Here is a 26,900-nt window from a genome sequence, read left to right as displayed (position 1 = left end):
GTTGGCCAGATATATAACAGCAAACCCTTTAACTACCTCCTGAAAATGTTATATAGCAGTTTAGTGGTGAGTCACTGGTAGACAGGAGCCACTGGGCTAAGATTCCTACCTACCTCCCTCCTCAGCAGGACCTTATCACAGTGACCAGGTATTCTTCCCAGCAACAGCACTCCTCGCACTAGAGACAGTGCTCAAGAGACTAGAAACGGGTGACAGAAGGGTTGGAATTACATGTGCCATCATTACAGAGTCACTGGTGAAAGCAGAAAGAATAAATGAGTATAAAATGCAGAGGGTATCTGCACAATAGAGATAGCATTAATATTGCGGGGGACCAGGTAACATCTGCATTGTTACCCATAGGCATGGAAATGGGCAGATTAAATTAGACTGATGTTTCTCCTATGGGCCTGGATCCCCTCACGGGTCACAAGTTGCGCCCCTCAAATCAATAAATTGATGAGAGATGTATTTTTCATGTCTGTTTTCCATATTTTTAACAACTTCAACATGCACCTTCTTCTCTTCCTACCAGGGTGATGAAGTGGAGCTTTATGTTGCCATTGCACAGTGCTTCTCAGAAATGTCAGATACAGAAATTGATCGTGTATCCAGCGTCTCGAAGGTACTTCAGAAGGGCTTATGCTCCAGTTTTGCCCTGTCTTTCCCTTTTGTGCATGAACAGTGCTCATGACTTGCCTCCTTTGAGAGTGCCTTCCTCTCTTTTGTCATCAACATGTTCTTTTTTTGCAGATGCTTATGTCTCAATTACAAGGATGCGAATATGTACTAAATAAGTAATTGGGTTATAATTTGAATGGCAATGGTGATGTATATGTGTTAGTCTTAGGGCCAGATGTATGACCTGACAAATAGCGACTCGCAAATTGCGTCGCTTTTGCGACTCGCTATTTGGCATGTACAACAGTGTCTTGGACACTGTCAGCGATTCCCAATGAGGTCGCAAAATGCAAGGTTTATGAATATTAATGAGCCACTCGCATTTTGCGACCCCATTTGGAATGGCTGGCACTCCCAGGGTTGGTGGCCTTCTGGGCTCAGCATACCACCATGTCTGGAACTGCTTTTAAATAAAGCAGTTTTCCTTTTTTTTTTTTAAATGCAACCCGTTTATCTTAAAGGAAAACGAGATGCATTTAAAAAAATAAAAATGAAACGTTTTTTTGCATGCATTTGCAAAGGGGATGGGGTCTCCTGAGGACCCCTTCCCATTTGCGAATGCATTACCACCTACTTGAAGTAGGTGGTAATCTGCAAATGTTTTGCGACCGCAATAGCGCTTGCAAAACATTCGTACATGGCTACGGAGTCACTGTTTGGAAGGGAACGCCCCTTCCAAATACCGAGTCGCAAAACAGTATTTTGCGAGTCGCAATTTATTTGCGACTCACAAAATACGGTTTGTACATGGGCCCATGGTTTTTAGCGTGCGCAAACGGCTCTAAGACCCGTTTGCACACGCTAAAAACCATCGTACATCTGGCCCTTAGTCTGGAAGGAAACTGAACAGTTGATTCGTTCAATAGCATTTTGTAGTTCTTTTACCTAACATTTACTGAGACTTATTTTATCAGTAAATTAAGGGCACATTCATTCACTACTCAGACAAACTCTGTCATCTTTTTTTTCCTTTTTTTTAAACCTTTATTTTAGTATTTTCATCTCAAGTAATGAACATTACATTGTTATTGAAACGAGAAAAAATGAAAGAAAAAAAAAAAATTTGAGGAGACGTACTTCAACAGATAGTGCATTCCCACCCAATACCATGCGGGGACATTTTACAACATAGCAATCAGATGAATCTTTACATACATATCCCAATGTCAGGTGACCATTGAACACGAAAAGTGCAGGGCAGGCAGAATCATAAGATGCTGTATATACATATCCCCAGACAGAGGAAGGAAACAATTTCATACATAATGCGTCAAGGCACATCGTAGGTATGGTCTAGCAAAGATGACAAGGCAAGGAGGGTCCAGGCACAAAGACACTGGATTAGGGGAACAACACATATCTGTGCCAGCGAAGGAGAGTAGTGCACGCAAGGAATGCCCGTACAACACAATCTGAAAGAAACACGTTAGTTAGATTCCTCACCTTAGAATATCCCCAGGCGTCAGACTGGATCCGGAAGATTTTTCGTCAGCAATACCCCTTGCGCGTCGCTAGGCGTCGTCTGCGGCTCCGCGTCCGTCGTCGGCGTCGTGCGCCGGGATGACGTCGTCGGAGTACTTAGACGCCGCCCTCGCGCGCTGACGTCAGTTCTTCTTTTTTCCGCGCCAGTAAGCGCAGATCCGGGAGAGCTACCCCTTTTAGTCTTTTTTGACTAAAACTTTTTTGATCATTTTTGATCCTTGTCTGTCGACATCTGGTGCCGGTAGGATGCCTGGGTTCAAGGCTTGTGAGGATTGTCATCGACTGATGTCGGTGACGATCACCACCGCCGGTGCCTCTACTGCTTAGGCCCCGACCACGACGCGGAGTCGTGCAACGACTGTCAGGCCCTGACTTCGAAGGCTAGGCGGGAGCGGTCCCGCAAGCTTCTCGAGCTTCGCCACTCGGCTCCGCGTCGTGCGCGATCCCGGTCCAGGAGGAGGTCCAAGGATCGCTCGCGGAGCCCTAGCCGACGCCATCGCTCGTCCGGCTCCAAGTCGTCGGGTAAGTCCAAACGCTCCAAGAAGTCCAAGAGGCGACATCGCTCTTCGGACTCCCCTCGCCGGTCGCGCGACTCGGCCGAGGGTCAGGGTGGTTCCACCCCCGCGGCTCCGGCGGAGCCGCAGGTGCCGCGTCCGCCCCCATACCTTCCGGTCCCTGGGGCTGACGCGGCGCCGGCGGAGATCAGTGCCTTCCTCTCGGCCATGAGGAGCCTGGCCCCGCCGTCGACGCCCGCTGGCGCGCCTTCGGGCCCCGCGGACTCGACTGGGCGACCTCGCGTGCCGGCGGCTCCGGCCCCGGCGCCGTCGACGACTCCGGTCTCGACGCCGCAGGTCCCCGCGGGGCCCTTGCCTGGGCCCCAGTCGACGCCGGTTGACCTAGTCACTCCTCCACCGGCGCCGACGCCTGAACCACCGACGCCGTCACCGGCGCCGCCGACGCCGACACCCCGGTTTAGCCCTCATCCGGACCCGACGCCGGCATGGCGTCCGCCGACGCCGCATCCGACGCCGCTTGAGTCCTACCATCTCTACAGTCCGGTTCCGATCATTCCTCCTGTTTATCAGGAATCGGAAGAAGGGGGCGACTGGGAGGGGTTCGAGGACCCTCTGGCTGTTCAGTCACAGCTTTCTCAGGACTGGGCAGATGAACTGGGGGAGGCCAGTGGGCTGGACACCTCGCCAGACACTGGATTCACTTCTCCTCCGACCGTGGCTTCGGAGGAGGGTGCGGCATTTTCTGTGGTGCTGCGCAAGGCGGCTGAGGCCCTTGGGCTCGAGTTGCCTGCCGTGGCTGTGAGGACTAACATCCTCACTGAGGTGCTTCAAACCTCAGCAAGCTCCACTGAGCCTCTGCTGCCGTTCAACGAGGCCCTCACTGACGTTCTGCAGGGCACCTGGTCCAAGCCCTCCACAGTTCCTCCTGTGGACAGGAACGTTGCCAGGCGCCACCGCCCTGCTCCGGGCGACCCCAGTTTCCTGTCCCAACACCCCACCCCCGAGAGTCTGGTTATCCAGGCCTCTACTTCCCAATCCTCCTTCCTGACCGCTCCGCCGGATCGGGATTCCAAGAGACTCGAGCAGTTCGGCAAGAAACTGTTTTCGTCCCTTAGTTTGGGCCTGCGGTCCTTAAATACCGCCTGTCTCTTGGACCGTTATTCCCATTCCCTGTGGGATACGGTGGAGGACGTGCTGCCCCTGTGTCCGGAGGAGGTCCGGACGCGTCTTACCCAGGCTTTGGCCGATGGGAGGGATGCCGCACGGCACGCCATACGATGTGGGCTTGACACCACGGACTCGCTGGGTCGGGCGATTTCCACCACGGTGGCGCTCCGCCGCCACGCCTGGATGCGGTCCACGTCATTTTCCGGGGATGTCCAGACAACCCTCATGGACATGCCCTTTGATGGCACTCGCCTGTTTGGTGAGAAGGCGGACAGTGCGCTGAACCGCTTTAAGGACTCCCGGGCTACGGCCAAGTCCTTGGGCCTCGCGGCTCCGCGGGCGCACACCTCCGCTTTTCGCCCCTTTCGTGGCCAAGGAAGGGGCGCCTCCTCACGTCCGCAAAGCCACCAGCCGCAGAACCAACCTGCGCGCGGTCGCGGACGTGGCTTCCGCCGTGGCGGAAATGGAGGCCGACGTGGTCAGCCCACATCCACCCCGGCAGCATCCGCCTCAAAGCCTTCCTAGTCCGAGCTTTCAGGCCCATACCACGCCAGTGGGCGGCAGAGTTCGCCATCACCTGCTCCACTGGCGGTCCATAACATCGGACAGGTGGGTGCTGCAAATCGTCCGAAGGGGCTACTCCCTCCCCTTCGAGACGACCCCTCCAGCCATGCCACCGCAGCACCACCGTATCTCGGGGGATCATTTGGATCTTCTCCGCGAGGAAGTTTCGGCTCTCTTGGCCAAGGGGGCCGTCGAGCGCGTTCCGAGTCCAGAAGTAGGTCGTGGTTGTTATTCCCACTACTTTCTGGTTCCCAAGAAGGGCAAGGGGGGCCTACGCCCTATCTTGGACCTCCGGAACGTCAATGCCTTCCTCCGAAAGGAAAGGTTCAAGATGCTAACGTTGGCTCAGGTTTTAGCTGCCCTAGACCCTGGAGACTGGATGGTAGCGTTGGACTTGCAGGACGCTTATTTCCACATCCCCGTCCTGCCGGCCCACCGGCGTTACCTGCGGTTCACGGTGGGCCAAGAGCACTTTCAGTTTACCGTGCTCCCCTTCGGCCTCACCAGTGCCCCTCGGGTGTTCACGAAAGTGATGGCGGTGGTCGCAGCTCATCTGCGCAGATCAGGGGTTCCAGTCTTCCCCTATCTCGACGACTGGTTGTTGAAGGCGGGCTCGCCCCAGGCAGTCGTCTCCCACCTCCAGACTACGGCGGATCTCCTGCATTTGCTGGGGTTTTCCATCAACGTGCCGAAGTCACACCTGAGTCCCTCTCAGGAGCTCCTCTTCATCGGAGCGGTTCTCGATTCGGCGCGGTTCCGGGTCCATCCACCGGAACAGCGAGTCCGGGATATACGGGCCCTGATTCCCATCTTTCGGCCTCTATCCCGGGTTTCGGTCAGGCTAGTGTTGCGGCTTCTGGGGCTGATGGCCTCCTGCATCCTACTAGTGCATCACGCCAGGCGGCGCATGCGGGCTCTGCAGTGGGACCTGAAGTTTCAGTGGGCCCAGCATCACGGCAACCTGTCCGACCATGTCTTGATCTCGGAGGGCACTGCACAACAGTTGCAGTGGTGGCTCACAGACCGCGAGTGGGTCAAGGGCAAGAGCCTCTCCCTTCCCCAACCAGAGCATGTCGTAGTGACGGATGCGTCCCTCCTGGGATGGGGTGGCCATATGGAAGAGGCGGAGATCAGAGGCCTCTGGTCTCCGGCGGAGTCTCGTCTCCACATCAACCTGTTGGAGTTGAGAGCGATCCGGCTTGCACTGAAAGCCTTCCTTCCCTCTGTCAGGGGAAGTGTCGTGCAGGTGTTCACGGACAACACCACCGCCATGTGGTACTGCAACAAACAGGGCGGGGTGGGGTCGTGGACCCTTTGTCAGGAGGCTCTGCGCCTCTGGACATGGCTGGAACACCAGGGCGTCACCCTGGTGGTTCAACATCTGGCGGGCTCTCTGAACGCCAGAGCAGACGAACTCAGCCGCCGGTGCATGATGGATCACGAATGGCGTCTGAACTCCGAAGTGGCGCAAGGCCTCTTTCAGCAGTGGGGAGAGCCTTGGTTAGATCTATTCGCCACCGAAGAGAACGCGCAATGTCAGCAGTTCTGCGCGTTGGAATTTCCAAGGCGGCACTCGCTCGGCGACGCTTTTCGTCACGAGTGGAGTTGCGGTCTGTTGTACGCCTTTCCGCCTATACCACTTCTGCCCAGAGTGCTGAAGAAGATCAGGCACGACCGGGCCCAAGTCATCTTGGTGACTCCGGATTGGGCACGAAGATACTGGTATCCCGAGCTACTCAGTCTGTTGACCGATCCCCCGATACGTCTGCCCCTTCGGGAGGATCTTCTGTCGCAGCAGCAGGGGACGGTCCTCCACCCGAACCTGTCCAGCCTCCACCTCCATGCGTGGAGATTGAGCGGCGGCAGTTGATGCCATTTGACTTGCCTCCTGAAGTCTGTGATATCATTCTGGCAGCCAGGCGTCCCTCCACAAAGTCGGTATACGCCTGCCGGTGGAACAAATTTGTGGCATGGTGCACAGCAAAGGCTGTGGATCCCCTTTCCGCCCCTCTTTCTGAGGTTCTCCTCTTCCTTCTTTCTCTGGCCCGGCAGGGCTCTGCCCTGGGCACCCTGAAAGGTTATCTTGCTGCCATCTCCGCCTTCTTGCGGCTTCCTGATCAGCCTTCTCTTTTCAAGTCCCCTGTGGTTACACGCTTTCTCAAAGGCATTACACACACGTTCCCTCCTGTCCCTTTTGTAATGCCTCAGTGGGACTTGAATCTGGTATTGACATTCCTGATGTGCGCTCCCTTCGAGCCTCTTCACAATTGCCCTCTTCGTCTTCTGACTCTAAAGACTGCTTTTCTGGTAGCCATCACCTCGGCTAGACGGGTGAGTGAGCTCCAGGCTTTATCTTCAAAGCCTCCTTTTCTATCTGTTCATCCGGACAAGGTTGTCCTTCGGCCTCGTCCCTCCTTTCTTCCTAAAGTGGTGACTCCATTTCACCTTGGGCAGTCTGTCACCTTGCCCACCTTCTTTCCGCCTCCGCATCCTTCCAAAGAGGAAGAGAGGCTCCACCGTCTGGACCCAAAACGTGCGCTCTCCTTTTATCTGGACCGCACAAAACAGTTCCGGGTGGACGACCAGCTTTTTGTTGGGTACGTGGGCGCTAAGAAGGGGAAAGCTGTGCACAAACGAACCATCTCTCGGTGGGTCGTTTTGTGTATAAAAATTTGCTATTCCTTGGCTAAAAAGGACCCTCCTGTTGGGCTGCGCGCCCATTCTACTCGGGCCACGGCGGCTACTACTGCCTTGGGACGGGGAGTCCCTTTGCAGGACATCTGTCAGGCGGCGACGTGGGCTTCGCTACACACGTTTGCCAGGCATTATTGCCTTGACAGCCAAGTCCGGAGGGATGGCTTCTTTGGCCGTTCTGTCCTCCAGGACTTTCTGGTGTGATCTTGGTTCGCAGACCCACCACCGGGGATGGTATTGCTTGGGTATCTATTCTAAGGTGAGGAATCTAACTAACGTGTTTCTTTCAGATGAACAAGTTACTTACCTTCGGTAACGATGTATCTGTAAGAAACATTAGTTAGTTAGATTCCTCACCGACCCTCCCATCCTCCCCGTTCTGCGAACTGACATCTAGGGTTAAGGTTATCCTTTTCAGGCCCCTAGATTTTATTTTTGGCACCAGTGTCGGTCTTTGCATGGCTCTGCGTTCCTGGCGCGGAAGGCTATGTACAAGAACTGACGTCAGCGCGCAAGGGCGGCGTCTAAGTACTCCGACGACGTCATCCCGGCGCACGACGCCGACGACGGACGCGGAGCCGCAGACGACGCCTAGCGACGCGCAAGGGGTATTGCTGACGAAAAATCTTCCGGATCCAGTCTGACGCCTGGGGATATTCTAAGGTGAGGAATCTAACTAACTAATGTTTCTTACAGATACATCGTTACCGAAGGTAAGTAACTTGTTCGTTAAGTAGCAACTTCCAGAACAGTAGTGTCCGATCCCTCTGCATCCCCTAAAAGAAGGTAGCTTTGTAGTGGGCCCCAGATATCGCTAGGCCTAGAGGCAAGTGGCAATGTCTCAGCGTAAATGTTGGATTGTTCATGACAGTAAAGCAAGTCGCCTAGCCAAGACTTGAATTTCGGGACCCTCCCCCTGCCCCAGCGACATGCTACTCTTTGCCAGTAAGAAGGACAATGCCAGGAACTTACGTTGTGGCTTGGATATCTGCGCAGTGTAACTTAAAAGCGCCACCCGTGGATCCCTCACTAACGTGCTACCCATCATTTTTTCCAATGCCACATGGAGCTGTTCCCAGTAGTCCTGTACCCCGGGGCACTCCCACGCCAGATGGAGAAAGTCGACCTCTTGCCTCCCACACCTTTCACAGCAATCATAGTCAGATAGTTTGAACCTGAATTTCTTGGCCGGGGTATAATATAGACGATGTAGGAATTTGTAGTGTATGACTCGGTGCCTACAACTAGAAGAGATCTGTGAAGTCTGAAGGCAGCAGTACTCCGATTGTTCATCGGAAACTTTCTCACCCAGTTCTGTGGACCATCGTATACGTGCCGAGCTTGAAACATCCGCCCACTACATATGTATACTGTTATACAACTTTGACACCAAATGTTTACCGTCTGTAGAGCCAAGCAATAAGTGCAAGGGTGCTAGGGTTGCTGGCTCCTGCGGGATATCAGGGAGAACTGACCGCATACCTTGTCGTAGACGAACATGTAAGAAATAGTACAGAGGAGAGGACCGTTCATCATGAAAGAAATGATCTGTAGAGCGGAACATGCCTTCATGAAATAAATCACCCCATGTTGCAATATTGACCCACACACATATCTTATGAAATCCCTTTTCTTGCAGCAGTGGTATACTAGGATGATAGGTCAATGGTAACAATGGAGAGTATGGCAAGGGAGTATCTGATAGATCTATAATGTGATACCAGGCGTCCACCGTGCCAGTGACTGTAGTAGGTGGCGTCGCTCGTGTCCTAGCAGGGGCATATATGAGACCAGACAGTGAAATAGGGTCCGCGAGCCAATCTTCTGTGGCAACTTGCGGCATGTACCTGGGGGGATGTACCCAATAGTACGCATAGTGCGCTTGTGCACTAAGAAAATAAATCTCAAAGTCTGGTATGTCGAAACCCCCCTGAGCATAGGGCCTTGTCAGCGTGGACCATTGGAGCTGTAGTTGCTTCCCTCCCCACAAAAGACGCAGCAGTTCAGTGCGCAGAGTTTTAAAAAAATAAGAGCCAGGGTTATAGGGAATATTCATGAATAAATATAGAAACTGCGGGAGGACAACCATTTTAATAAGAGAGGCCCGACCTGCAAGCGAGAGGGGGAGACAAATCTAGCAAGTGACATTGTCTGCCAGTTTCTTAATAGCTGTACCATAATTGAGCCGTATGGTGGCTTCTCTGTTTCCAGTCAGCTGAATACCTAGATAGCGCAGGTCAGTGCCGCACCACTCTAGGGGGAAATCCAGCGCAAATCGATCAACCGCAGGTGTTAGGGGAAAGAACTGGGATTTACTCCAATTGATATTAATCCCAGATAATCTACAGAACACGAAGAATTCTCACAAGATAGGGTTCACATTTTGTTGGGGGTCTCTGATGTATAAGGTAATGTCATCCGCATAGAGGGATATCAAAATTTGACGCATACAGCAGCGGAACGCCCGATCGCGATGATACTGGCGAAGTTTAGACGCCAATGGTTCGACCGCTTTGGAAAATAAAAGCGGGGACAACGGGCATTCCTGCCGTGTGCCCCTCGTTATGGGAAAAGCCGGCGAGAGGTGACCATTGTTTAACACCTTAGCAGTGGGATGCTGATATAACAACTTAACCCAAGAGAGGAACAAATTAGGAAAGCCCATGCGTTGTAGAACTCCAATTAAATAATCCCACTCCACCGAATCAAATGCCTTGGTGGCGTCTAAAAAAACTGCGGCCAGTGGGAAATCAGGCGCGACATTCTGTAATAAAGAAAAAAGAGTGCGAAGATTGTGAGTTGTGGCCCTACCTGGGACGAATCCCAATTGATCGGGTAAAATTAGTTTATCCAACAGGAGAGTTAGCCTATTAGCCAACAGTTTGGCCAGTATTTTTGTATCACAATTTATAAGGGAGAGTGGCAACTCTGTCATCTTTTTTTACCCATATTGAACTAGGTATTGGATGACTTAAATATTTTTGTTTGACTGCAATAGAGCCACCAATTCTGTGGATTTTTGTGAAGAATTGCCCTTGAGAATTTATACTATTATATTTATGAATCTTTATAAATCTTTATAAATCATGAACCCCGGTGTCAAGATTTATATATGTCATGTGTGCATAATTATAGTTAAAGGAAGTCAGTAGCCTGGTAGAGGTGGAAGTAATAGTTAGTGCATTACTCTCATTCCCAAAAATCCTACACTCAAAGTTTCACAGGGATAAAAAAAAGTTTCATCCTTTATTGCTTGGTGAAGCTGCAGAAGATGTTTAAGGGGTTTGGGAGGTGAAGCAACATAGACCATAGATACTTAATAACAGCTCAAGAAATATAAGCATTGTGAGAAGTTGGCCTGATATATGATGTCACTAATTCTAGTGTACACCTTGTATCAGTCCAAACAACCCTTATGGTGATTGGTTGTAAAGTCAACCTTATAGACCAGCTATCCTAGTGGTAGCATGGACAAGAGCAGTCTTAGGATAAACTCTGTATGGCATGTGAAGCCAGCTGTTATACCATATGTAATCCCTTGAATACCAAATGAAAGGACATCACAACAGATATATATAAAAATAGAATGTATTTATTCTAGTCAAACCCTCAGCACTCTTTATGAGATTCGAGGTAAGTACACCACAGTCTTATTTAAGCATACATTAAGTCACACAGGTAAGTAATACAGTTAGGCCCTAGGGGCCACGCAAACCATATACTAAGTAAGTGGTATAAGAACCACTGTCACGAACACAGGATAGGCCTAGGCCTAGGGAATCGCTGGGGCTACACTATACTGCCAAAGGTTAGGAGGTGGGAGGCCCACGGGTTCAGGTGCAGAGTGGAAACACTCACGCGTAATGCGTAAAAGTCGATAGAAATGGAAGTTATTAGAATTTAACAGTTTTAGGACACTTCTGGAATAGCTAGGTAATCGAGACTTGGAAACTAGACCCTTGGATAGTTAATACCCTTGTGAGCACCGAAGTACTCAAGTTACCTAGCCCACGGGCTGCGGGTGCATAGGTGTGAACTTGCGTCGGGTTTCGTTGTTGACTCCTATGGATGCCTGAAGGAAAGTTGCTGACAGGCAGTCAGTGAAGAGTGTCCGGTGGATCCCAAGGATGGAATCAAGAAGGAAGGATACCTGCAAGCGGAAGGGACAGAGTCTAGGTCACCAGCCAGGAGCCGGGAAGGAACCAGGAAGGAACCAGGTGATGTCGTGAAGATGCAGGTGAAGAGGTGAAGCTTGTCGCAGCAGCCACGGGTACCAGGAGGCATCGAGGACGACCAGGACCAGGAGGTGAGCTGTCCCACGAAGGCTCTTGCTGTCGGCGGCGTCGAAGTCAAGTCAGGACTTGCTTCTGGTGCAGACCAGGAAGGTCTGGGGTGCTTCTCTTTCACAGAGGAGCGGGTGCCAGTCTGGAGGAGCCGGACCAGCAAGGTGAAAACAAAGGTTCGTCGTCGCAGAGGTCACTAGCCAACGGGCCAGCAACCGGACAACACGTCGAGCAACTCAGGTGCAGAAGGGCCCCACGCAGAACACGTGAAGTGTGGGGAGCTGATCTTCTTTGCAGATGGTGCTCGGGATGGGGGCTTCTCAACTCCCCAAGCACAGCCTCGAGGAAGCCTCAGAAGTCGCGCTAGTCAGGTACTAGCCACTTTTCCTAAGTCGCCGGTCCCACGTCGCCTCCACGGGTCTCAGCTTCGCTGTAGATGTGGATCTGGGTCAGAGGTGTCTGGAAGTCTCGGCGCTGGTCAGTCTCTGCAGTCGTCCCTCGTAGGATCAGTCGCAAAGCAAAGCAGCGGTCGCTGGATGGTGCCCTTGTTGCCCAGGGTGGTCACTCCTTGGCCACAAGGGAGATTACTTCAGTCTTCTTCCTGAGGTCGAATGTCGAATGTCCAGAGTTTCTGTTCAAGTTGCAGATTCAGGAAAATCTAATTTAGCAGGGCTCAGCTACCTACTGATATACTGGGCTAGTGGGCTGGGCTACCTGCAAGGTCCCTCCTATGGGTGGGACCAGGAAGGGGAGTGGTTACACCCCCTTTCCTTTGTCCAGTTTCGCGCCAGAGCTGGGGCTGGAGTGCCCCAGCGCCGGTTTGAACTGGACTATGCATGGGACACCTTGTGTGCCCCAGGCAGTGTCTAGTTTCTTTCATCCCTCCCTGCCCCAATACACTAAATCCTGTCTGGGGTAGTGCTCGCACCTGCCAAGGCAGGAAACCTATTGTCCAAGCCTCCCTCGCTGGAAGGACTCCCAGCAGCAGGAGGTCAGACTTGTGTCTGTGTCAGCAGCATCCATTTTGTGATGCTGGGGCTCTGGTTAACTTTAACAGGGTAAGTAGGTTTCAACATGTCTTCTCCCTCTAGAATGGAGGAATAATATCCTCATTGCCAGAAATGGTATGGGGGTATTATTCCAAAGTGTTAGACACCTTACACGACATGTTTTGATAAAGCCAAACCATAGTTACCATAACCGTTTAAGATTATAAGGTACTTTAAGAGTATATGGTAGGCTATATCATAGAACAGCTGTAAGGACATGGTTCCGATAGCTGCAGACAGGCTCAGCTCATGCTAGAGCACCATCTCACATGTTACCAAGCACTCTGCCTCCAGGATTGTTAAGGCCTGCCAAGGAGTGGCTGATAAGGTACACATGTGTCTATATATAAGGTAGGTATAGGAATACTACACCTAAGCAAGGAGTGATTACACGACCTTGCCCCAGCTGAGTGATCAGCCAGTTGTGTCATAATGGAAGGCCAGGCCAGGGGTGGCACAATACATGCTGCAGCCCCTGGTAGGCCTAGGGTACACCTATGCCCTGGGTACCTAAGGTACACTATACAGGGGCCAATAAGGTGATCCTAACCAATTGGAATATGCACCTAAAGTACATAGTATAAGTTTAGAGAGAGAACAGCTGGGCTGTGGGTCTGATTGGCAGGCCCACAGCCACATCTAAGTCGAAAACCAGTGAAGCAAAAGCAAAAAGTTGGGGTGAACATAGAAAGCAGACCCTACTCTCCTACACAAACCCCCCCAAACTTAGGGACATTAAACTAACCTTGACCAGTTGAGTCTTCTTGATCTAAGTGGAAATATCTGGAGAGTCCATCTGCATTGGCATTGTCAGTCCCAGGTCTATGTTCCACTGTGAAGTCCATCCCCTGTAGGAAAATGGACCACCTAAGAAGTTTGGGATTTTCACCCTTCATCTGATTTAGCCACAAGAGGGGCTTATGGTCTGTCTGAATCTTGAAGTGAGTGCCAAACAAGTATGGCCTCAGCTTCTTCAGGGCCCAAACCACAGCAAAGGCCTCCCACTCAATAGCTGACCAACGTTTCTATCTAGGAGTCAGCCTTCTACTAATAAAAGCAATGGGCTGGTCTTGACCATCTACATTCAGTTGTGAAAGAACAGCTCCCACACCCAACTCAGAAGCATCTGTCTGGACTATGAACTCTTTGGAGTAGTCTGGACTTTTCAGAATAGGTGCACTGCACATGGCCTGCTTCAGGTCATCAAATGCTTTTTGACAGCTCACTGTCCACTGAACTTTCTTTGGCATCTTCTTAGAGGTCAAGTCATTAAGTGGTGTCACAATGGATCCATAGTTCTTAACAAACTTTCTGTAGTACCCAGTCAGGCCCAAGAGAGCTCTGACCTGAGTCTGGGTAATTGGAGGAGTCCAGTTCTTTATGGTCTGGATCTTGCTCTCCAGTGGTTGAACCTGACCCCCACCGACTAGGTGGCCCAGGTATACAACCTTGCTCTGCCCTATCTGGCACTTAGTGGCCTTGATAGTGAGGCCTGCCTTTTGCAGGGCCTCTATAACATTCCTCAGGTGGACCAGGTGATCCTCCCAGGTGGAGCTAAAGACAGCAATATCATCAAGATAAGCTGCACAGTAGTCATCCAGGCCTGTAAGGACTTGATTCACCAACCTTTGGAAAGTGGCAGGTGCATTCTTCAAACCAAAGGGCATTACCACAAATTGATAATGTCCTCCTGGGGTCGAGAAAGCAGTTTTGGCCTTTGCATTCTCAGCTAGTCTGATTTGCCAGTAGCCTGTTTTCAGGTCAAATGTACTCGAAAACTTGGCAGCTGCCAATCTGTCAATGAGCTCATCTGCCCTAGGTATTGGGTGGGCATCTGTCCTAGTGACAGCATTGAGACCTCTGTAATCCACTCAAAACCTCATCTCTCTCTTACCATCTTGGGTGTGAGGTTTTGGCACAAGAACTACAGGACTAGCCCAAGGGCTCTCTGAAGGTTCAATGACTCCCAGCTCCAACATCTTTTGTACCTCAACTTTTATGCAGTCCCTGACATGGTCAGGTTGCCTGTAGATTTTACTCTTCACAGGCAGACTGTCACCAGTGTCCACCTCATGGGTGCAACAGTTTGTCTGACTTGGGGTCAGAGAGAACATATGTCTGTAGGATTGCAGAACTTGTCTGCAGTCCTGTTGCTGATGATCAGTGAGGCTGTCAGAAAAGACCACACCATCAACTGAGCCATCATCAGGGTTCTGAGTCAACAGGTCTGGGAGAGGGTCACTCTCTTCCTCCTGCCCCTCATCTGTAGCAATGAGTAAGCCCATGTCTGCCCTGTCAACATATGCCTTCAATCTGTTGACATGAAGCACCCTGTGGGGCCTTCTGGGAGTCCCAAGGTCCACCAAGTAGGTGACTTCTCCCTTTTTCTCAACAATAGTGTGGGGTCCAGACCATTTGTCTTGGAGTGCTGCTGGGACCACTGGCTCCAACACCCACACTTTCTGCCCTGACTGGTACACAGTCACACAGCCTTTTGGTCATGCCAAGCTTTTTGGAGTTCTTGGCTTGCCTCAAGGTTTTTAGAAGCCTTCTTCATATACTCTGCCATCCTGGAGCGAAGGCCAAGTACATAATCCACTATGTCCAGTTTCGGTTGTCTGAGAGGTCTCTCCCATCCTTCCCTTACTAAACACAGGGGTCCCCTTACAGGATGCCCAAACAAAAGCTCAAAACGGCTGTAGCCAACCCCCTTTTGTGGGACCTCTCTGTAAGCAAACAGAAGGCAGGGTAAAAGGATGTCCCATCTTCGCCTAAGCTTGTCTGGTAAACCTTTTATCATCCCTTTTAGGGTCTTGTTGAATCTCTCCACAAGCCCATTGCACTGTGGGTGATAGGGTGTAGTGAACTTGTAGTTCACACCACACTCCTTCCACATTGCAGTCAAATATCCTGACATAAAGTTGGCACCTCTGTCAGAAATAACCTCCTTTGGAAAACCCACTCTGGAGAATACTCCAAGTAGGGCCCTTGCCACAACAGGAGCTGTTGTGGTCCTTAGGGGTATAGCTTCTGGATACCTGGTGGCATGGTCCACTATCACCAGTATGAATCTGTGCCCAGATGCTGTTTAGGGGTCCATTGGTCCTAAAATGTCTATCCCCACTCTTTCAAAGGGAACCCCCACCACAGGTAGTGGTATGAGGGGGGCCTTTGTGGTGCCACCTGATTTGCCACTGGCTTAGCAGGTGACACAGGAGCGACAAAACTCCTTGGTATCTTCTGACATATGAGGCCAGTGAAAGTGAGGGACAAGCCTGTCCCAAGTCTTGTTCTGGCCTAAGTTTCCTGCAAGGGGAATATCATGGGCCAAGGTAAGAAGGAAGCCTCTGAAACTCAATGGTATGACCAACCTCCTGGACGCACCAGGCTTGGGGTCTCTAGCCTCTGAGTACAGTAGCCCTTCATCCCAATACACTCTATGGGTACCTTGAGCATTCCCTGCAGCCTCAGCAGCAGCCTGCTGTCTGAGGGGTTCAAGAGAAGGACCGTCTAATTGTGCCTGCCTCAGATCTGCCCTTGAAGGTCCCCCTGTCCCAAGAAACTCAACCTGATCAGGTTCAAGTTCTTCTAGGACAGTTCCTTCAGGGCTCTCAGAATCATCCTCCTGTGAGGGCTGATCCACCACCTGAGGCAGGGGGAAGGCACAGCCTTGACCCTACTGCTCTTTCTCTTGGGTTGTGTCTGGTCCATTGTCCCAGGATCCAGCACTTGTTCAGTGTTACACTTTTTGGCCTGTGACCTGGTCACAGCAAGGACATGTGCATCTATCCCAAGCATTTCTGCATGGGTCCTATACTCCACTTAAGCCCAAACTGAAGTTTCAAGGTAATTTCCCAACAGACACTCTACAGGAAGGTCTGAACTTACCACAACTTTCTTGAGGCCAGTTACCCCTCCCCAGGAGACGTTAACAATTGCCACACTATGGGAAGTAGTGGCATTGCTATCGTTGGTCACTAGGTAATTCTCACCTAGCATGATCTGTCCAGGGTCCACAAAGGCAGGTGTCACCATTGTGACACTAGCCCCAGTGTCCCTGTAGGCCTGAGCCATTCTATGCTTGATAAAAGGAGTCTCTCTGTACTTGCCCAGGTTACTGGGACCTACAGTAGAGGACAAAGCTATGTCCCCATCACAGATCAGAACAGCCTGAGTAGGTATCCTGACTAGGCCAGAATCCTCCTCAATTCCCAGGGTTAACCCTACTACACCCTTTTGCTGGGAACCACCACTTACAGCTGGACTAGGGGGTACAGTTGCCTTAGGGGCAATGATGGCTGGGGGCTTATCCTTTTTGGTGCACTCACTAAACCAATGTGAGTTTGACTTACAATAGTTGCACCAGGGTTTCTTTTGGCCATCTTTCTTCTTATCCTTTTTGGAACCACCCTCCCCCTGAGCCTTTTGGGGGTCTGGTGAATACTTCTGGTCTTTTTGTTTCTGATCATTACCCTTCTGGTCTGCCTTTTTCTGATCACCGCCCTGGTTCTGGTTTTTCTGCTTAACTCTAGTCCTGACCCATCTATCTGCCTTCTTTCCCAATTCCTGGGGAGAAGTTAGGTCAGAGTCAATCAAGTGTTGATGCAACAGCTGGTTTTGACACTTATTAAGGATTTGTTCTCTCATGATCAAATTATACAATCCTGTATAGTCCTTAACCTTACTACCCAATAACCAGCCTTCCAGAGCCTTAGTGGCACAAAGTCTGTCCAGTCCTGAGTCTGTGTCTTCTGGGTATCCCTGAACAACAACCTGTATTGTTCAGTGGTTAGGCCAAACCCATCAATCAGAGCACTCTTCAGAACAGTGTAATTGTCAGCATCCTCATCACTAACTGTGAGGAGCTTGTCTCTACCTTTCTCAGAGAAGGAGAGCCACAAGTTAGCTGCCCACTGACTTTGGGGTACCTGCTGTACTTTGCAAGCCCTCCCCAAAGCAGTTATCCATTTGTGGATGTCATCCCCACACTTGTAGGGAGGGACAATCTTGCTCAGGTTTCTATTATCATAGGTCCTGTCTCTTTTCTTAGGGATATTGCTGCCACCAGTGGGATCTGACCCACTTAACTTCTGCTCTCTGGCCAGAGCAAGCTTCTCCTTGGCAAGGGCAAGTTCTTCCCTCTCAATCCTCAGATTGGCTTCCCTCATTCTGGCCTGATGCTCTTTTCTCTGTGGGGAAGTCATTCCCCTGTGAGAAGAGGCATTGGAGCTATTAGGGACATGGGAGTGGATAGATTCCCTTGAAGGGGATCTGTCTCTCCTGCTTCTCTGGTTAAGCCCACTTGAGGGTCTGAATGGGGGGACCCCAGTCAGACTCCCATGTAGGCTTAAGTTAGCCTGGCTAAGTCTCCCAACTTTGACCTGGCTGTCTACCTCATCTTCTGAAGTCCCATCTGACTCATCTGTAGTGGGTAGACATCACCTGTACCTAGGGTACTAGCCTGGGAGGCCCTACGAGCATCATACTCCTCGAGGATCTCTACTAGCTGAATGAGGGTAGGGTTTGAACCCTGTTTTAACTTTCTGGAGGTACACAATTGTCTCATCTCCTGAAAAGTTAGGGTATCATATCTAGAGGGGATCGTTCTAGGATCTACCCCTCCTGGGAGAGAATCAACTTGATCTCCTCTCAGAGACATGACCTAGTGAGGGTGTGGTGTCTGCACCTACCTACACTAGTTGTATCTACTAAACCTCTCTAGTAGTTGTAGTCAGGGTGTGCTAGGCCCTTCAACCTACAACAACTAAGTCCAGTAGGACTTAAGTATTTATAATCTATGTTATTGTACCTAACAATATCTATGTGATCTTTCAATTTAGTATCTCAAGATTATAATGGTATTACAACAGCAAGCTCAGATCCCAACCGCTGCTCACCAATGTGAGAAGTTGGCCTGATATATGATGTCACTAATTCTAGTGTACACCTTGTATCAGTCCAAACAACCCTTAAGGTGATTGGTTGTAAAGTCAACCTTATAGACCAGCTATCCTAGTGGTAGCATGGACAAGAGCAGCCTTAGGCTAAACTCTGTATGGCATGTGAAGCCAGCTGTTATACCATATGTAATCCCTTGAATACCAAATGAAAGGACACCACAACAGATATATATAAAAATAGAATGTATTTATTCTAGTCAAACCCTCAGCACTCTTTATGAGATTCGAGGTAAGTACAACACAGTCTTATTTAAGCATACATTAAGTCACACAGGTAAGTAATACAGTTAGGCCCTAGGGGCCACGCAAACCATATACTAAGTAAGTGGTATAAGAACCACTGTCACGAACACAGGATAGGCTTAGGCCTAGGGAATCGCTGGGGCTACACTATACTACCAAAGGTTAGGAAGTGGGAGGCCCACGGGATTCAGGGGCAGAGTGGAAACACTCACGCGTAATGCGTAAAAGTCGATAGAAATGGAATTTATTAGAATTTAACAGTTATAGGACACTTCTGGAATAGCTAGGAAATCGAGAGTTGGAAACTAGACCCTTGGATAGTCAATACCCTTGTGAGCACCGAAGTACTCAAGTTACCTAGCCCACGGGCTGCGGGTGCATAGGTGTGAACTTGCGTCGGGTTTCGTCGTTGACTCCTATGGATGCCTGAAGGAAAGTTGCTGACAGGCAGTCAGTGAAGAGTGTCCGGTGGATCCCAAGGATGGAATCAAAAAGGAAGGATACCTGCAAGCAGAAGGGACAGAGTCTAGGTCACCAGCCAGGAACCAGGAAGGAACCAGGCGATGTCGTGAAGATGCAGGTGAAGAGGTGAAGCTTGTCGCAGCAGCCACGGGTACCAGGAGGCGTCGAGGACGACCAGGACCAGGAGGTGAGCTGTCCCACGAAGGCTCTTGCTGTCGGCGGCGTCGAAGTCGAGTCAGGACCCAACAAGCCTTGGCAAGCGGAACACACGCAGGATGGAGGACTTGCTTCTGGTGCAAACCAGGAAGGTCTGGGGTGCTTCTCTTTCACAGAGGAGCGGGTGCCAGTCTGGAGGAGCCGGACCAGCAAGGTGAAAACAAAGGTTCGTCATCGCAGAGGTCACTAGCCAACGGTCCAGCAACCGGACAACACGTCGAGCAACTCTGGTGCAGAAGGGCCCCACGCAGAACATGTGAAGTGTGGGGAGCTGATCTTCTTTGCAGATGGTGCTCGGGATGGGGGCTTCTCAACTCCCCAAGCACAGCCTCGAGGAACCCTCAGAAGTCGCGTTAGTCAGGTACTAGCCACTTTTCGCAAGTCGCCGGTCCCACGTCCCACGTCCCTCGTCGCCTCCACGGGTCTCAGCTTCGCTGTAGATGTGGATCTGGGTCAGAGGTGTCTGGAAGTCTCGGCGCTGGTCAGTCTCTGCAGTCGTCCCTCGTAGGATCAGTCGCAAAGCAAGCAGCGGTCGCTGGATGGTGCCTGGTTGCTCAGGGTGGTCACTCCTTGGCCACAAGGGAGATTTATTCAGTCTTCTTCCTGAGGTCGAATGTCGAAGGTCCAGAGTTTCTGTTCAAGTTGCAGATTCAGGATAATCTAATTTAGCAGGGCTCAGCTACCTACTGATATACTGGGCTAGTGGGCTGGGCTACCTGCAAGGTCCCTCCTATGGGTGGGACCAGGAAGGGGAGTGGTTACACCCCCTTTCCTTTGTCCAGTTTCGCGCCAGAGCTGGGGCTGGAGTGCCCCAGCGCCGGTTTGAACTGGACTATGCATGGGACACCTTGTGTGCCCCAGGCAGTGTCTAGTTTCTTTCATCCCTCCCTGCCCCAATACACTAAATACTGTCTGGGGTGGTGCTCGCACCTCCCAAGGCAGGAAACCTATTGTCCAAGCCTCCCTCGCTGGAAGGACTCCCAGCAGCAGGAGGTCAGACTTGTGTCTGTGGCAGCAGCATCCATTTTGTGATGCTGGGGCTCTGGTTAACTTTAACCGGGTAAGTAGGTTTCAACATGTCTTCTCCCTCTAGAAGGGAGGAATACTATCCTCATTGCCAGAAATGGTATGGGGGTATTATTCCAAAGTGTTAGACACCTTACACAACATGTTTTGATAAAGCCAAACCATAGTTACCATAACCGTTTAAGATTATAAGGCACTTTAAGAGTATATGGTAGGCTATATCATAGAACAGCTATAAGGACATGGTTCCGAAAGCTGCAGACAGGCTCAGCTCATGCTAGAGCACCATCTCACATGTTACCAAGCACTCTGCCTTCAGGATTGTTAAGGCCTGCCATAGGAGTGGCTGATAGGTACACATGTGTCTATATATAAGGTAGGTATAGGAATACTACACCTAAGCAAGGAGTGATTACACGACCTTGCCCCAGCTGAGTGATCAGCCAGTTGTGTCATAATGGAAGGCCAGGCCAGGAGTGGCACAATACATGCTGCAGCCCCTGGTAGGCCTAGGGTACACCTATGCCCTGGGTACCTAAGGTACACTATACAGGGGCCAATAAGGTGATCCTAACCAATTGGGTTATGCACCTAAAGTACATAGTATAAGTTTAGAGAGAGAACAGCTGGGCTGTGGGTCTGATTGGCAGGCTCACAGCCACATCTAAGTCAAAAACCAGTGAAGCAAAAGCAAAAAGTGGGGTGAACATAGAAAGCAGACCCTACTCTCCTACAAGCATAATATGCAGACAAGGGGAGTATTACCTAGAAACTTCTTGGAGCCAAATAAAACGAGCAACTGTCCAGTTAGACATTAGGGTTATTATCTTTAAGATGTGTCTCAGGATCAAATTGGCATCTATTGCTGTGGAAAAAATACAGAAAACAGTGTTTATGAGAATGGATATCGTTTTTTGTACCAGGATGGGTGTGAAATGCAAAGAAAGGAGGTGGACTGAGTAGTTGTATTAACTTGATAGTAGTTTTATTCCAAAGTTCAGTCAGGACAGGAACACATGAAGAATTAAGTAAATCAGATGAATAAGCCCCACCGGGAGCGGCATCCCTTCTGCTCAGCCTACATACATAAACTGACAATTACACTCAAAGATACACAAAGAGAACATTCCATGACATCACTGAGACTGGCTGAGCAGCAGAGTACAAAAGACAGAGAAGGGACTAGACGGAGAGAAGAGGAAGATACCACACACCTCCCTCCCTAACGACAAATAAAAAGGCAGGAACAAAGAAAGTAAGATACAAATAAGTGAAGAGTAAGGAAACAAGTCAAAAGACATAAAACACACACACGCCCCCTTTCAATAGAAGAGAAATACGTGAAGGAAAGGTAGTAAGAGGGTTTCAGGTCTAAGTGGCATCCCAACACCTTTAACAAAAAAATACATAGCAAAAGTAATGTGGTTTCTGAATTAGTAAAACTCACCACAACACAGAATAGAACATAAACATGCAAAAACGGAGCGTAAGTGCCCATGGGGCGTAAGTGCCCACTAAGCGTAGTTTGAGTAACAGCAAGAAATACCCATCACCACACAGAAGAAGTTTAAATACAGCAAATAACAACAGTAAACGCAATAAAATGTTGCAAAGATGTCCGTAAAAGTGATTTAGGAATCCATGAACAGAGGAACCCACCACCACACAGAAAAGATTTGGACGTTGAAATAAAGTCCATCACCTGGAAACTCAGGCAAAATTGACAACGTACAATGCCCCATATCAAGTAGTGTGAGCTTAAACGTTATGTTCACTACTAATCAACTCAGGCAAAAATTGGAAACGTAAAATTCTGCATATCTGATAGAGACTACTAGCCGCAGATTCCTTCACGTAGAATTATCCCCAGGTGTGAGACTGGATCCGGAAAACTTTTTGCACAATATCCCTGCGCGCCGGGGGGGGGGGGCATTACGCGACTCCCCAGCGCGCCTACGTCAGTTTTTTCCTTTTCCGCGTGCAACGTGGATCCGATTTGTGCTCTGGGCCTGTTTAGGCCTTTCCCTTCTGCTATTGCTGTGTGGGAACAGTGTGCGAATGCCTTCGGGCTTTAAAACTTGTTCGTCGTGTGGCCGACTCATGTCGGCGACGGATCCTCACCCAATCTGTATGTGGTGTTTGGGGGAGCACCACGACTCCACTGATTGTGAGGCGTGCCAGCAGATGAAGCCGAAGTCCCGGCGTGAGCGCCGGATGAAACTTCATTTGGCTCGTGTGTTCAGGTCAGCGTCGTCATCTCGCCCGGCCCCTGAGGAGGGTTCTCGGACCAGCGGCTTCCCTCGCCAACTTCGATCTTCTCCCAGGTCGCAAGTGCGCCGCTCACCTCTTGGTAAGTGTCGCGCTTTGTCCTCGAGGGTCGTGTTCCGGCCTGTCAGTGGCTTGGGCTCTCTGCGGGTGGTGCGGCCCCGCGTGTTGTCCCCTTATCCGCCGTTTCCCGGCGGGGGGGCGACCAGAGCCCATATGGAGACATATGTGGCGGCTTTGCAGGCCTCGCTGGCTTCTCCTCCTCCTCCTTCCCCTCCTGGGACGTCAGCGGATCCCTTGCAGTGTGCGGGGCCCTCCACGGCATCGCCGGTGGCTCCGGCACCGACTGGTTCGGATCCAGGCTCGGAGGATGTGGTGCCATTGGGGAGCGGCCCTTTGGGGTCCCTCCTTCGGACCACGAGCCCCCCTCGGTCCTCGGGACAGGTGGCCGCCTTGTCCGAGGCCAAGGTGACGCCGCCACGGTGCCGGCGGCTGCTGGCCGTGCCGGCGCCTCAGGGGTCGGCGGAGGGCCCTTCTCGCCCGAGCCCCTCTCGGTCCTCGGGACCTGCGGCAACGTTGTACGAGGTTGTGGCGCCGGCAGCTGCTGGCCCTGGCGGCACCACAAGGGTCGACGGAGGACCCATCTCGCCCTATCACGAGTCGCGGCTGGCCGGGGTCTCTTCGTCCCTTCCTGGGCCCTTCTCGTCCCTCTGTGCAGGGGGCTGCCTTGTCGGTGGTCAGGTCGGCGACGTTCCGGCGACGTTCCGGCGACGTCCCTTCGCCACCCCGGCTCTGGTCCAGCTCCGGTCTCCTGCGCCGTGTGCTGTGTCGGAGGTCGCCCCAGCGTCTCCTCCGGCACCAGTCGGCGCCGGTGTCCTGCCTCAGGTTGCAGACTCTTCGGCGCCGGGCCGACGTCGGGTCGTTGACTCGTCTTCGGACGCCTCCTCTTCTCCAGAGGTTCGGCGGTTGCTGGTGTCATTCTCACCGGAGACGGGCCGCCATGTCGTGGCTTTTTCCCCGACGTCGTCTAAAGGCGGCTCCTTGCCATCTCCACGACCTGCTTTCTTTGCCGGAGTAGCCGCAATTCCCTCACTCTTCAGTCCCTCTTCCTTCCTTTCGGCCTTGGCCCTTCCTCTGGTTGGCTTGGGGGATGGTCGCCTTAGCTTGCAGCCATCACCTAACGAGGAGCTGCTTTCCCCTCCGCAGGGCCCTACGGAGGCGGGTGCAGCTTTCGCCCGTGCTGTTTCCACGGCGGTAGGAATTTTGTGCATGGGTGATCCAGCTACCCATTTTCCCGCAGATCATCTTCTGGAGGTTCTCCATCAGGCCTCTGGTGGTAGGGAATTGTTGCTTCCCTTCGAGGGTTCGCTCCACTCTTCTCTCTTGGGGACTTTGGGCCGTCCTGCCACGGGGGACCTGGTGCACCAGCTCCTTCTGCACCGCCACTATCCTTCACTGCGTGATCCGGTGTGCCTTTCTCTTCATCCTTCGACCAGAGGCCCCGTTTTTCAGTCTGCCTTTCCTGCTTTGCCGCTGCTGTTGTCTCCCCCTTTTTGGCTTCTGCCTGCTTCTTGCTGCCGGCGCCATCCTGTCTGGGATTGCTTTTGCTCTGCATCTTCTCCTTGGTGTCTCTAGGTTGCTCTTCTCCTTCGGCGCCATCCTGTCTGGTATTACCTTTGCTCTGCCTCTTCTCCTTGGAGTCTCTAGGTTGCTCTTCTCCTTCGGTGCTCCTTTCCTTGCCTTGGGCGGAGGTTTTGTTGCCTCACGTGGGCTTGGGGTGTTTGGCCTCTTTGCTCCTTGCCTTGTTTCCTCTGCTGAGTAAGGACAGGCTATCCTCTTCACTTCATTTCCCTTTGCCCGGGGACGGGGCTCCTCGTCCTGTTTTTGGACTCGGCCCCCGGGCGGTCCTCTGTTCTGCCCCGGTGGGTGGGGTCCTCTCGCAGACCCTCCTTCCCCTTGGGTATGGCTAGGGTATCTATTCTACATGAAGGAATCTGCGGCTAGTAGTCTCTATCAGATGTACGAGTTACTTACCTTCGGTAACAATGTATCTGGTAGAGACGATTCTAGCCGCAGATTCCTTCACAGCCCACCCATCCTCCCCGTTCTGCGAGGGCTTGTGATTTGGTCTTTTACACTCGCTTCCCTGTGGGTGGCTGTGTCTTCTATAAGTACATTCTTTCCCTCTTTCTGTCAGGCTGTCCCTTTTTCCTCCCCGTTGTCACATGGGAGGATAGGTTTGTTGGTGCTTCTGGCTCTTTGCGACCCTTGAGGTTGGGGTCTTTTGGCTGTGCTTCTGCCCTTGTTCCTGATGGGGGTTGTCACACTCTGTGATAGGGATGTCTTGGAGTTTTGTCGTTCCCTGTGTGTCCTTGACTCGTTCCCCTTCCTTGTCTTTGTTTGGGGTTGTAGTCCTGTTGCATGTTATCGTGACATTTTTACATATGTCCCTTGTCTCCGGGGGGGGGAGGCTCTCTCTGTACTGGCAGGGTTGCTGCTCTGTTCTTTATTCTTTCCCTACCTTTGGGTACTGCAGTGCCGGGCACTGCTCTTTATGGTGGTGTTCCTCACAATTCCTTTTTCTGTTCTTTCACACACTGTTCCTATACTTTCACAGTTTTGTCTGCTGGCTCCGCGTTGTGGTGCGGAAAAGTTCTCCGAAGAAAACTGACGTAGGTGCGCCGGTGTGGGACCTATGTGACCTCGCTGACGTCACGTGCGCGGATGACGCCTGGGCTGGGTCACATGATGCCGTCCTTCTGGCGCGCAGGGATGCTGGGCAAAAGGTTTTCCGGATCCAGTCTCACGCCTGGGGATAATTCTACGTGAAGGAATCTGCGGCTAGAATTGTCTCTGCCAGATACATCGTTACCGAAGGTAAGTAACTCGTACAATAAGTATGAACTTAAAAATGATGCTCACAACAAGTCAACTCAGGAAAAGTTGGAAATGTAAAATGCTCCATAATAAGTAGTATGAGCTTAAACATTATGCTAACTACCAGTCAACCCATGTAAAGATTCAGCATAACACCATTTGTAAATACAAACAAAATTGGGAACATAGTATGCCCCATAATAAATTGTATGAGCCTAGAAAATTATGCTCACTACCAGTGACTACCAGTTTTAGCATAGCAATAGTTTAGGATACAAACAAACGGAGATCCTAGCACTAGTAAGTGTAAAAATAATTAAGATCTGAAAGAAACACGTTAGTTAGATTCCTCACCTTAGAATATCCCCAGGCGTCAGACTGGATCCGGAAGATTTTTCGTCAGCAATACCCCTTGCGCGTCGCTAGGCGCCGTCTGCGGCTCCGCGTCCGTCGTCGGCGTCGTGCGCCGGGATGACGTCGTCGGAGTACTTAGACGCCGCCCTCGCGCGCTGACGTCAGTTCTTCTTTTTTCCGCGCCAGTAAGCGCAGATCCGGGAGAGCTACCCCTTTTAGTCTTTTTTTACTAAATCTTTTTTGATCATTTTTGATCCTTGTCTGTCGACATCTGGTGCCGGTAGGATGCCTGGGTTCAAGGCTTGCGAGGATTGCCATCGACTGATGTCGGTGACCGATCACCACCGCCGGTGCCTCTACTGCTTAGGCCCCGACCACGACGCGGAGTCGTGCAACGACTGCCAGGCCCTGACTTCGAAGGCTAGGCGGGAGCGGTCCCGCAAGCTTCTCGAGCTTCGCCACTCGGCTCCGCGTCATGCGCGATCCCGGTCCAGGAGGAGGTCCAAGGATCACTCGCGGAGCCCTAGCCGACGCCATCGATCGTCCGGCTCCAAGTCGTCGGGTAAGTCCAAACGCTCAAAGAAGTCCAAGAGGCGACACCGCTCTTCGGACTCCCCTCGCCGGTCGAGCGACTCGGCCGAGGGTCAGGGTGGTTCCACCCCCGCGGCTCCGGCGGAGCCGCAGGTGCCGCGTCCGCCCCCATACCTTCCGGTCCCTGGGACTGACGCGGCGCCGGCGGAGATCAGTGCCTTCCTCTCGGCCATGAGGAGCCTGGCCCCGCCGTCGACGCCCGCTGGCGCGCCTTCGGGCCCCGCGGACTCGACTGGGCGATCTTGCCTGCCGGCGGCTCCGGCCCCGGCGCCGTCGACGACTCCGGTCTCGACGCCGCAGGTCCCCGCGGGGCCCATGCCTGGGCCCCAGTCGACGCCGGTTGACCTAGTCACTCCTCCACCGGCGCCGACGCCTGAACCACCGACGCCGTCACCGGCGCCGCCGGCGCACACGCCTACACCTCCGGCGCCGCCGACGCCTTTGGCGCCGACACCCCAGTTTAGCCCTCAT

General features: G+C 51.8%; 1 protein-coding gene across 2 annotated transcripts in view; it reads left to right on the top strand.

Annotated features, from left to right (window-relative positions):
* The window catches only part of FOCAD (focadhesin), a 1,730,079-nt gene that overhangs the window by 1,404,187 nt on the left and 298,992 nt on the right, over positions 1 to 26,900 (top strand). For both annotated transcript variants that reach the window (XM_085634390.1, XM_085634400.1), the window contains exon 41: positions 536 to 625. In XM_085634390.1, coding sequence (XP_085490516.1) covers positions 536 to 625 — 90 coding nt within the window. The remainder of the gene's footprint in view (positions 1 to 535; positions 626 to 26,900) is intronic.

The sequence above is a fragment of the Triturus cristatus genome, chromosome 2_1 (genome assembly GCF_964204655.1).
Source record: "Triturus cristatus chromosome 2_1, aTriCri1.1, whole genome shotgun sequence".
In the NCBI taxonomy this organism is placed as follows: domain Eukaryota; kingdom Metazoa; phylum Chordata; class Amphibia; order Caudata; family Salamandridae; genus Triturus; species Triturus cristatus.
This window is presented reverse-complemented; position numbering and strand designations above follow the sequence as displayed.